The sequence below is a fragment of the Hippocampus zosterae genome, chromosome 15 (genome assembly GCF_025434085.1).
Source record: "Hippocampus zosterae strain Florida chromosome 15, ASM2543408v3, whole genome shotgun sequence".
Classification (NCBI taxonomy): domain Eukaryota; kingdom Metazoa; phylum Chordata; class Actinopteri; order Syngnathiformes; family Syngnathidae; genus Hippocampus; species Hippocampus zosterae.
Window position 1 is genome coordinate 17,500,001 of NC_067465.1, and position 12,974 is coordinate 17,512,974.

At 46.2% G+C, this 12,974-nt stretch overlaps 1 protein-coding gene across 1 annotated transcript in view; it reads right to left on the reverse strand.

The window, feature by feature from the left end:
- The window catches only part of LOC127616689 (xenotropic and polytropic retrovirus receptor 1 homolog), a 106,218-nt gene that overhangs the window by 17,267 nt on the left and 75,977 nt on the right, over window positions 1-12,974 (reverse strand). Inside the window, exons 9-12 of the mRNA XM_052088462.1 lie at window positions 6,468-6,565; window positions 4,943-5,122; window positions 4,615-4,780; window positions 4,312-4,506 (exon numbers count right to left, since the gene is read on the reverse strand). Of these exons, the coding sequence (XP_051944422.1) occupies window positions 4,312-4,506; window positions 4,615-4,780; window positions 4,943-5,122; window positions 6,468-6,565 (639 nt within the window). The remainder of the gene's footprint in view (window positions 1-4,311; window positions 4,507-4,614; window positions 4,781-4,942; window positions 5,123-6,467; window positions 6,566-12,974) is intronic.

Below are 12,974 nucleotides of genomic sequence, written 5' to 3' on the forward strand. Positions count from 1 at the left end.
ACTTTAAGAAACCAAACAGCATTGTATAGCAATATAGACCAAGAAACAAATTAACAAATGAACAGTGCCATGTTACGTCAGTGATAACCTGAACTGCTCAAAACTGGTCAAGTCCGCACTCCTCTAGGTATGTCATTATTATCGACTTAAACTTTTTCCAGTGACTGAGATGCCATTGATATGTGCACTATTAATATTAAAAAACAAACTGCCTAATCGAATGAAGGGCAATTAATTTTCAATGGTACTGTATGTGGTATGTGGTGCAATGTGAGCTGGGCGGCAGCCAAAGGCGGGGACCCTGGCGGTCCGATCCTCAGTTGCAGAAGCTAGCTCTTGGGACATGGAATGTCACCTCTCTGGCAGGGAAGGAGCCCGAGCTGGTGTGTGAGGCAGAGAATTTCCGAATGGATATAGTAGGACTTGCCTCCACACACAGCCTGGGTTCTGGTCCCAGTTCTCTCGAGAGGGGTTGGACTCTCTTCCACTCTGGAGTTGCTCACGGTGAGAGGCGCAGAGCAGGTGTGGGCATACTCGTAGCCCCCCGGCTCAGTGCATGTACATTGGGGTTCTCACCGGTAGACGAGAGGGTTGCCTCTCTGCCTTCGGGTGGGTGGACGGGTCCTGACTGTTGTTTGTGCATATGCACCAAACAGCAGCTCAGCATACCCACCCTTTTTGGAGTCCTTGGATGGTGTGCTGGAGAGTACTCCTGCTGGGGACTCCCTTGTTCTGCTGGGGGACTTCAATGCTCACGTGGGCAATGACAGTGAGACGTGGAGGGGCGTGATTGGGAGGAACGGCCCCTCCGATCAGAACTCGAGTGGTGTTTTGTTATTGGACTTCTGTGCTCACCACGGATTGTCCATAACGAACACCTTGTTCAAACATAAGGGTGTCTATATGTGCACTTGGCACCAAGACACCCTAGGCCGCAGTTCGATGATCGACTTTGTAGTTGTATCATCGGATTTGCGGCCGCATGTTCTGGACACTCGGGTGAAGAGAGGGGCGGAGCTGTCAACTGATCACCACCTGGTGGTGAGTAGGCTCCGATGGTGGGGGAAGATGCCGGTCTGTCCTGGCAGACCCAAACGTATTGTGAGGGTTTGTTGGGAGCATCTGGCAGAATCCCCTGTCAGAAGGAGTTTCAACTCCCACATCCGACAGAGCTTTTCCCATGTTCCGGGAGACGCGGGGGACATTGAGCCCGAGTGGACCATGTTCCGTGCCTCTATTGTTGAGGCGGCCAATTTGAGTTGTGGCCGTAAGGTGGTTGGTGCCTGTCGTGGCGGCAACCCCGGTACTCGCTGGTGGACACCAGCAGTAAGGGATGCCGTCAAGCTGAAGAAGGACTCCTATCGAGCCTTTATGGCCTGTGGGACTCCAGAGGCAGCTGACGGGTATCGACTGGCCAAGCGGAACGCGGCTTCGGCAGTCGCCGAGGCAAAAACCTGAGCGTGGGAAGAGTTTGGTGAGGCCATGGAAGCCGACTTCCGGACGGCTTCGAGGAAATTCTGTTCCACCATCCGACGTCTCAGGAGGGGGAAGCAGTGCACCACTAACACTGTGTACAGTGGGGATGGGGCGCTGCTGACTTCGACTCGGGACGTTGTGAACCGGTGGGCAGAGTACTTCGAAGACCTCCTCAACTCCACCAACACGTCTTCCTTAGAGGAAGCAGAGCCTGGGGACTCTGAAGTGGGATCTCCTATCTCTGTGGCTGAAGTCACCGATGTGGTTAAAAAGCTCCACGGTGGCAAGGTCCCAGGGGTGGATGAGATCCGCCCGTAGTTCCTCAAGGCTCTGGATGTTGTGGGGCTCTCCTGGTTGACACGCCTCTGCAACATCGCGTGGTCAACAGGGAGAGTGCCTATGGATTGGCAGACCGGGGTGGTAGTCCCTCTTTTTAAAAAGGGGGATGGAGGGTGTGTTCCAACTACAGAGGGATCACACTCCTCAGCCTCCCTGGTAAGGTCTATTCAGAGGGTGCTGGAGAGGAGGTTCCGTCAGGAAGTCGAGCCTCAGATTGAGGAGGAGCAGTGTGGTTTTCGTCCCGGCCGTGGAACAGTGGACCAGCTCTACACCCTTAGCAGGGTCCTCGAGGGTATGTGGGAATTCGCCCAACCAGTCTACATGTGTTTTGTGGATTTGGAGAAGGCGTTTGACCGTGTCCCTCGGGGAGTTCTGTGGGGGGTGCTTCGAGGGTATGGGGTACCGAACCCCCTGATACGGGCTGTTCGGTCACTATACCACCGATGTCAGAGCTTGGTTCGCATTGCTGGCAGTAAGTCGGAATCGTTTCCAGTGGGGGTAGGACTCCGCCAAGGCTGCCCTTTGTCGCCGATTCTGTTCATAACCTTTATGGACAGAATTTCTAGGCGCAGCCGAAGCGTTGAGGGGGTCCGTTTTGGGGGCCTCAGTATTGCATCCCTGCTTTTTGCAGATGATGTGGTGCTGTTGGCTCCTTCAAACAGGGCTCTCCAACTCTCAGTGGAGCGTTTCGCAGCCGAGTGTGAAGCGGTTGGGATGAAGATCAGCACCTCCAAATCTGAAACCATGGTCCTCAGTCGGAAAGGGGTGGAGTGCCCCCTCCAGGTCAGGGAGGAGATCTTGCCCCAAGTGGAGGGGTCTTGTTCACGAGTGGGGGCAGGAGGGAGCGGGAGATCGACAGGCGGATCGGTGCAGCGTCTGCTGTGATACGGACGTTGTATCGTTCTGTCGTGGTGAAGAAGGAGCTGAGCCAAAGGGCGAAGCTCTCAATTTACCGGTCGATCTACGTTCCACCCTCATCTATGGTCACGAGCTATGGGTCGTGACCGAAAGAACGAGATCCCGGTTACAAGCGGCCGAAATGAGTTTTCTTCGCAGGGTGTCCCTTAGAGATAAGGTGAGAAGCTCGGTCATCCGGGAGGGGCTCAGAGTCGAGCCGCTTCTCCTCCACATCGAGAGGAGCCAGATGAGGTGGCTTGGGCATCTGATTTGGATGCTTCCTGAATGCTTCCCCGGTGAGGTGTTCCGGTCTCGTCCCACCGGGAGGAGACCCCGAGGAAGACCCAGTACACGCTGGAGAGACTATGTCACCCAGCTTGCCTGGGAACGACTCGGGTTCCACCGGGGAGAGCTGGAAGAAGTAGCTAGGGAGAGGGAAGTCTGGGCTTCCCTGCTAAAGCTGTTGCCCCCGCGACCCGGCCCCGGATAAGCGGTAATTGATGGATGGATGGATGGATGGATGGTACTGTATGTTGCATCAGATTGATCAAAGTGACCGAAAAAGCATAGAATTCCATAATTACAGTGGTACTTCTACTTACAAGCGTCTCTTCATGCAAAACGTTCAAGTTACGAAACACCTCAACAGGAAAATATTGCCTCTTGTTACAAAATTAATTTCAAGATACGAAAGGTAAAAATACAGTATGGGCTGCCACTCGCAGCTCCGAGTTTCCATGGAGGAACATACTTATAACTGCTCTGCCATTGGCTATTCCCGAGCATCATTCTGGCATCTTATTGGCTAAGAGGGATATCTACCGAATGTGTCGGCGTGTAGATAGATAGATATGTGTCTATGCAGCATCTTCGTCATTCGCCCCTCAGCCCATGAGGTGTTCCGCTGGTTTTACGTAAATGTGAATCACCCAGAAAAAGTGTTCACCAGTCGGGCGATCGCTCACTATGCTGACGTTTGCCTCGGACATTTTTGAAGGATTGTTAAAAGCCGACAAAAGGAAACCTTGAATCATTTCTTTAGAAAGGCAGCTAAAGAAGGCAAAAAACGATGAGGGCGCAATTAAAAGTTAAATGACCATCATTTTTATTCTTTACTCTATTCTTTGTTTTTTTACATTATGCACATCTCTCATTTATTGTGCAATAATGTAATGGTAACATGTATTTGCTACATAGTTGGATGCATTTTTATGCTTTATAAAACATTCATGTCTGAATTTTGGGGGACATGGAATGGATTAGGGCATTTGCATGGAAAGCGCGTCTCTACGTACAAGATTTTCAAGTAAAGAATTTTCTTCCAGACCAGAACACATTCATTTCGTAAGTAGAGGTACCACTATACTAATTTATCATGCGTCTGCGATATACATATTTCATTGTCGTGATGCTGATATTTTTTTTATATATTGTGCAGCCCCAGCCCTTGAACAATCCAGATTTCTTTTAAGGTCGCAACAAAAACCAAGTAAAAAAAGTATACAGAAAGCTGATGAAACGGTACACGTGTAAGCAGTGGTTGGTCTCCTACTGTTTATTGTCCACATCAATCTATGTGAAACTGTCTACTAAGTATACCTTTATGTGTGCTGTAAAGGGCAGCAAAAGTTACAACAAAGAAGGAAGTTGAGTATTTCCCAGCATTAACCAGGTGAGGGAAGGCCCTTTTCGTGTCCCGGTAACGACGAAGACACTGGATGAATCTGAACCAAGCAGGAAGACAGTGAACCACTGCACGGATGCCATAGGAGTAGGTATTACACACATCGTTACCTGAGCAGGATGACATTTGAATCTTGTTACAATAAGATTTGGTTGCTTACAGATATTTGATTGCTATACAATTTCATTATTTTATTGCAACTGAAAGAGCGGTCCCACCTTCACTGTTGATGAGTCCATCGTGTTTTCTCCAGTCAAGTTCAAAACTATAAAAACAGATCATATACTCTATATCTAACAAAACAACTCCCAAAGAGTTCAACTGGTCAGCCAACCAGAAGTCAGCAAAGCCAACACGATGGAATGGTGCAGTCATTACCCGAAACTGTGGAAGAAAATATGGAATTTTTTTTCATTATATATTCTTGTTAATTATTTCAAACCAATGAACATATCAAAATCCAAGTTACACAAATCTAAACTTTCATTTTTGTTTTGTTTTCCTTTACATTCAACATTTGCAGATTGTCAATATGAGTGACGTTACCAGAAGTTTGAGAAGCCAGAAGCGTGACTTATAGTAACAGGTCTTGAATGGGTTGATAAGAAAGATAATGAAGAAGCCATAAAGAGCCAAAGGATTGGCCTGCATCGGTACTGGAATACTGTCACTAAACAGACATGACAGCAGGCTGACACACCACAACACCCCCAAAAGGCCTGCAATCTGATGACAAAAAGACCAAATCAGCCAAAGAAACTAGTGTCAAAAATATGCATGCACAAACATACAAATGTAATACATATTGTTGCTGTCCAGTGAAAAACACGTACATCCAGTTTTGTTATTTGAAAAAAAAAAAACTTTTTTACATTTACATTAAATACAGAGAGAAAATTTGTTTCAATCATTAAACTGTGTTTGGTGGAATAGTCCAGCTGACAACATGCACTGCTCAGGATATCGTGCAGACAATAACTCAGTTTTACTCCAAGCATGAAGTGGACATACAGAGAATGGTTCTGCGAACCTCCAATGGTGCCTCACTAAGGACATTGCAGTTCATGCTTTGCCATAATTTGTACAAACCATTATTAAAACAGCTGTGTTAATATGCTACACTTTTGGTTACAAGACATTTGAGTTTTTCACTGAAAGCGGACAAACACACTTAATAAAGAAGTAATTTGATAGAAACTACTTCTTATTATTGTTCTTCTCCTTTCGGCGTGTCCCTTTTCAGGGGTTGCCACAGCGAGTCATGAATTTCCATCTTTCTCTGTTCTTTGCATCCTCTACTCTGACTCCAACTACCTGCATGTCTTCCCTCACTGCATCCATGAATCTCCTCTTTGGCCTTCCTCTCTGTCTCCTACCTGGTAGCTCCATCTCTAACATTCTCCTACCAATGTATCCATAATTTGATATAAACTAATGCCATAATTTTATTTTTTTAATTAAAACATGCAACTTGAATGTATATGATGCATATGATACTGCATGACCACAATTTGCCTGGCGCATGTTGCTCACAGTGGTCCAGGGGACCGCTTGGTCAGTTTGTGTGTTCGCTCAGAGACAAAAAAAATTAGAGGGAACATTGGTGGACACTCATGCTATATTGCGATTGACATTAAATAGTATCACATTATGTGTAAATTGCTGTCCACTGTGCAATGACGTAATCCTGGAAGGGGGATCATTCCCCCCAATTTTGTGGCCCCTTCCCATTGTTTCTTATTACTTATTTCACCCTACAGAAGGGGGTGTGGTTAATATTTGTCAACTGACTATTTTGTTTCATTAAAGGCTACTGTATGGAAATAAATTTGACTTGACAAGAAGATACATTCAGTACCACACCTCCCGACATGCATGATAAAATAAAACTGTGAAGTTCTATTTCATCACAGCATCGGTTCATTCTCTTTACTTGACGTACCATACCATGGCACATTGTCTGCTGTGAAACAATCGGTACTATGTTTTTAATACAATCAATCAATATTCTCCATTTCACTTATACTCAAGGTTACTGAGACATTTATCATTCACGTGTGCTTGTTCAAACCTCAAACAGATGTTGATGGGAGAGGTTGTTTCTGGGATTGAGTTCAAATATAAGCACATGGTTGACTCCTGCTTGCCTCCAGCCATAGGTGTTAATACCTAGAACATAATTAAAAAACAAGAAAATGCATGTGAAAAGACTGAAGCTGATGTACCTTACTAGCAACATGCCTATGAGGCTTGCCCTTCTGTTTCCGTAAAATCAGTCTACATCTAACGCCCACACATTCTCCATTTAATGCATATAAAGAGTGACTCGTTTTAGACACAGATTAATGCGATATGTAAAAACATTTGCAAATATACAGAAATTGACTAAGTTGTCTCAGTATGTGACATTTTCCCAGATTTCTTCTTGACAACATTTACAATCAGTACTTCATAATTAACATTTACTCAGTGTATTTATACATGTTATTCTAGACTTCCAAACTTCAATTTTATTGCGTTAATGTTATTGTGATTCTTGATTACTATTTTTCTCCCAACTTTTTGACGTGCATTTACTCCCACATAATACATCCAATTTGCACCGTTACAATTTCAACAGTCCAAAAATTTACTCCACGCAGGCCATTATTTTTCCTCATGACAGGTATTTACAGTTTTTGCACAATTTAATATTTAAAATTCTACACATTCGTGTGTATTGCATTGGTGAAAGTGTAGCTTGTGAAGTCCGAGGGAAAGCCCACAAAAAACTGTCGTGAAATAGCCAACTTTCACTGTGGTCACAATATTATCTCAAATCGCATATTTGAACATTTCGAAGCACAAGCGTTTTCTTTGAGAGAAAAAACACTAATTTGTGTTGCTAAAACATGAATTTGTACTTTCAATTCTACTTGAAGCAAGTCTCACAAAGCTTCCATTGACCACAATGCTAATTTTGCTGCCTTCTCAGTTGAGATTTTTTTTAAAAGTTACCCTATTTTTAACCTGCCCTAATTCTGTAATTTTTCTATCCAATTGAAAAAAAGAGAACACGTTTGTGTTCCCCACATCTTTGCCTTTGTAACGAGCCCTTTATGGTCAAGTCAAGTCAAGTCAACAGTATATATAGAGCACTTTCAAACAGCCATCGCTGTATACAAAGTGCTGTACATGGAGCGATACACAATAAACAGTAAGACGAATCGGTAATAAAGGCGGTAGAAAGCAACAGGCAGTAAAATCAAGATCAAATCTAAGTCATGCTGAGTCGAACGCCAAAGAATACAAGTGAGTTTTGAGGAGGGCTTTAAAGATGGGCAGCAAGGAGGGTTGCCGAATGTTCAGTGGGAGGTCATTCCAGAGAGAGGGACCAGCAACAGAAAAGGCTCGATCCCCTCTGAGCCTCAGTTTAGTTCTTGATTACTTCTAACAAAGACTGGTCCACAGACCTAAGGCGCCGGGCAGGTGTGTAGGGGCGGATGAGCTCAGAGAGGTAAAGTGGCGCGAGATTATTCAGAGATTTAAAAACAAAGAGGAGGATCTTGAAAATAACTCTAAAATGAATGGGGAGCCAGTGAAGGGATGCCAGAGTAGGAGTTATATGCTCCCTCTTACGAGTACCAGTCAAGAGGCGAGCAGCTGCATTCTGGACCAGCTGAAGACGCTTAATGGAGGACTGGCTGACTCCAAAGTACAGGGCATTGCAGTAATCCAGCCGGGATGTGACAAAGGCATGAATTACTGTCTCAAAGTGTTCATGTGAGAGGAGAGGTTTTATTTTGGCCAGCTGTCTAAGGTGAAAGAAGCTTGATTTAACAAGGCACCAATTTGCCGATCGAGTTTGAAATCACTGTCCAGTTTAAAGCCCAAGTTTGAGACCGTTGATTTCAGATAAGGAGACAGGGGGCCCAAGTCTACAGGATGGAATGTACAAGGGCCACTGGGACCAAACAATATCACCTCTGTCTTCTTTTCGTTGAATTTCAAGAAATTTTGTGCCATCCAGGTTTTGATTTTTTCCAGACAGGGTAGGAGTGGCCTTAATAATAATAATACTACATAACATTTGTAAGCGCCTTTCACAACACAAGGACACTGTACAGCCAAGACCAATAGTAAAACACAGATAAAATAATAAATAAATAAAGAAAGATTTAAGGCGGGTAGGCAAGTCTGAATAGGTGGGTTTTGAGCTGGGTTTTGAATAAGGAAAGAAAGTCAATATTAAGAATGTTGGGAGGAAGTGAGTTCCAGAGTTTGGGGGCAGAGCGACTGAAGGCTCTGCACCCCATTGTACTGAGACGGGCAGAGGGTAGAAAAAGGTGGAGGGAGGATGAGGACCTGAGTGAGCGAGAGGGAATGGAGATTTGAAGAAGATATGACAGATAGGGGGGCGCAAGGTTATGGATGGCTTTGAATCTATCGAGAAGTATTTTGAAGTTGATTCTAAGTTTGACAGGAAGCCAGTGGAGCTGTCGGAGGATGGGGGTGATATGATGGAAGGAGGGAGTTCTCGTGATGATCCGGGCTGCTGAATTCTGAACAAGTTGAAGTTTATGGAGGAATTTTTGATGGACACCAAAGAGGAGTGAGTTGCAGTAGTCAATACGGGAAGGGACGAGACAGTGAACAAGGATAGCGGTGGTGTGCGGAGTGAGTGAGGGACGGAGGCGGTTTATATTGCGAAGGTGCAAATGAGCGGACCGGGTAATGTTATTGATGTGGGAGGATAGTGAACTGTCAAGGATGACACCCAGACTCTTCACCTGGGGGGAAGGAGATAAAGTGGCATTATCAATTGTGAGGGAGAAACTGTCGGCTTTGTTTAGAGTGGATTTGGTACCGACGAGTAGGAGTTCAGTTTTATTGCTGTTTAGCTTGAGGAAATTGTGGGTGAACCAAGATTAGATTTCTGAGAGACAGTGAGAGAGGGACGAGGGTGGGAGAGAAGCGTCGGGTTTGCTGGAGAGATAGAGCTGGGTGTCATCCGCAAAGCAGTGAAAGTGTAAGCCAAATTTGCGGAAAATGTTTCCGAGTGGAAGGAGGTAGACAATGAAGAGGAGCGGACCGAGGACAGAACCCTGGGGAACACCAGAAGAAACGGGGAGGGATTGTGAAGTAAAAGAATCAAGTTGAATGAACTGAGAGCGGCTAGTGAGATATGAGTGGAACCAATGTAGAGGGGTGTTGGTGATGCCTATGGTAGAGAGTCTATTGAGGAGGATGGGGTGAGAGATTGTGTCGAAGGCTGCACTTAGGTCAAGGAGGATGAGGATGGAGATAAGGCCAGAGTCTGCTGCCATGAGAAGATCGTTTGTGATTTTTATGAGGGCTGTTTCAGTACTGTGACGGGGACGGAAGCCGGACTGGAATTGTTCATAAAGACTATTGTCCGTGAGGTGGGAGTGGAGCTGAGAGGCGACAGTTTTCTCCAGAATTTTCGAGATGAAGGGAAGATGGGAAATGGGGCGTAGGTTATTGAAGTCATTGGGATCTGAACCAGTTTTTTCAGGATTGGGGTGACAGCTGCAGTTTTGAAGAGCACAAGAACAATTCCAGTCGACAGAGAGGAATGGATAATGGCTGAGATGAAGGGAAGCAGAGAGGGTAGGCAGGATTTGACCAGAACTGTGGGGAGGGGATCAAGCTGACAGGAGGAAGTCTTGGATTTAATGATGAGGTCTGAAATTAATGAGAGATGGGGGAGTTCAAAAGAAGAGAACAGTTTGCAAGGGGTGAGAGGGTCAGATGAGGGGAAAGGTACAGAGGAGCCCAGATGCTGGTGGATTCTGTTGATTTTATCATTGAAAAAGAGGAGAAGTGCGTTGCAGGTGTCACGAGAGTAAAAGTGAGGTGGTAGGGAGTCAGGAGGTTGAGTGATTCTGTTCCAAAGGGAAAAGAGAGTTAGTATTTCCAGCATTGGAGCAGATGAGTCCGGAGTAGTAATGTGAGTTTGCTTGAGAGATGGAATCCTTGTAGAGGGATAGCTGAGCTGCATAGATGTCCTTGTGAGCAGTGAGGCCGGTTTTCCTATAAAGTCTCTCAAGCTGCCGGGTTTGGGATTTCAAGGAACGTAGATGAGGGGTGAACCAAGGGGCAGACCGAGTAAAAAGGACAGAGCGGGACTTGACAGGGGCGAGCGTATTGAGGATGCTGGTGAGACCAGAGTTATATTGGAAAACCAAATCATCAGGAGTGGAGTCAATGTCCGGAGTCAGGGTGGTCAGCCATGCAGTGAGAGAGTCAATGTTAATGTCTTTAATATTACGGTAAACAATGGTCCGGGGTGATTTGGCAGTTGAGAGCTGGAGTGTAATGTTGAATGAGATAAGGAAGTGGTCCGTTATTGGAAGTTCATCAGCAGTACAGTTGGAGGGGGAAATACCAGAGCAGCAGATCAGATCCAGGGTGTGACCTTTGATGTGTGTGGGAAAATCTACAAATTGATCAAAACCAAGACTGTTAATTGAAGAAGTGAAGTAAATGGTGAGAGGAAGAGCAGTGTTGTCCATTTGTATATTAAAATCTCCCGGGATTATTACATTTGGTGACAGAGAGGAGAGATGGGTGAGGACAGTAGACACTTCATTTAAAAAGTCGCGGTGGGGTTTGGAGGAGCGGTACACTGTGGCAATAATCATGGGGATGGGTCCAGTATTTGACAGGCAAGGCATTCAAAGGAGGAAAGTGGCGGGAGAGAAACCGAAAGTACTTTCCACTTTTCGCGGTATACTATCGCGAGACCTCCTCCGCGACCAGAATCGCAGGGCTTGGAAATGTAAACAAATCCCGGGGGAGTGGAATCGTTCAACTGTGAGAAGTCCCCGGGAGTTTGCCAGGTTTCATTCAAGCAAAGAATGTCAAGCTTACGGTCCGTGAGGATATCTTGAATGAGATTACCCTTCCCAGTAAGCGAACGGACGTTAAGTAGCCCGAAGTTGACGGCGGGAGTCTCGCTGCTGCGGGGGCCGTTAGCCGACCAAGCCAAGCTGGCTACCGCACGATGGTCGAATGATCGGCCGGCGTTTCTGGATGGCCGACGGGAGGAAGACCAGAAGGAGATGATGGTGTTGGATCGGTTGAGGCAGAAGCCCAGACGAGACCCACGATGAATATATTTCCGGGAAGGAAAGCGAACGATGTCCGGGAGCCGGTGTAGAGCAGGAGGAGGGCCCAGCCATTGAAAGCGGAGCCGAAGGAGCTCGGCCAACGAGTACTGGAGCAGACCCTTGACAGGTCGATGGAGGAGCGACAGGTTGTCAGGTAGGACGCTGAGACGCCGGGACGAAACAGTCGAAGATAGTTGAGAGTGCGAGGCAGGCGTGAATGGGGGCTGGGTGGAATGACTGTGAGATGATGATCGTGATTCCATGCGAAACAGTAAAACAATCGAGCGTAAAAACACCGTAAAACACAAAAGTTTGTGGGAGAGCAGCGGCAGCCAAAACGCGCCAGCATTCACTCTACCCCAATGAGAGAGGCTAATGAGAAGGCGTCTTTCTTGCTCAGTGGGACATAGATCTGGCAATCATCTGCATAGCAGTGGAAGGGAATACCATGTTTCCTTAAGATGGAACCCAATAGGAGCAGATACAGCGAGCACAGCAGAGGCCCCAGAATTGAGCCCTGTGGAACACCACATGACAGGGGAGCAGTGTGTGACTCAGAGCAGCCAAGGCTGACACAAAAGGTCCTGTCAGCTAGATAGGATCTAAACCACTCAAGAGCACTGCCGCCAATGCCCACCAAGTGCTGCAAACGAGTCAGCAGAATACTGTGATCCACTGTATTAAATGCTGCAGTTAAGTCCAATAAAACCAGACACACGTGGTCTCCAGAGTCATTTGCCAGGAGGATGTCATTAGAAACGCGTAACATGGCTGACTCCGTGCTATGCATCGTCTTGAAACCTGACTGGAAGACCTCCAAGATGTTATGTTCATCCAAGAAAAGTTTCAACTGCATGTGCACCACTTTTTCCAGAATTTTGGAAATGAAAGGCAGTTTGGAAATGGGCCTGTAACTTGACAGCACATGTGGATCAAGACCAGGTTTCTTGATCAAGGGTTGGACAACAGCATGTTTAAACTGTTGGGGAACTACACCAGAAGAAAGGCTGCTGTTGATGATATCCAAGACCGATGCACCAACACTCGGGAGAACCTCCTGAAAGAAGCGTGGGGGAAGAGAGTCGCAAGGGGAGCCAGATGGCTTCGTCTGGCGAACTACATCCTCCAAAAGCGCCAAGGACACAGTATCAAAAGATTTAAGTACAGCTGAACATGGACAGAGGGGTCAGATGCGGTATTTGAGACCGGAGTCCTAGCTGTAGAGACCTTATCAATAAAAAACTGAAGGAATCTGTTGCACATCTCGGGTGAAGAATCCGAGCAAGTAGGCAGAGGGGGTTTGAGTACAGAATCTATCGTTTTAAATAGTGCGCGTGGGTTGTGACGGTTAGCTAGAATAAGGTCCGACAGATATTCTCTTTTGGCCTCTTTTACTGTGAGCTGGTAGTTACGCCAGCAGTCTTTCCAAATATGATAAGAGACATGCAATTTGTCTTTCTTCCACT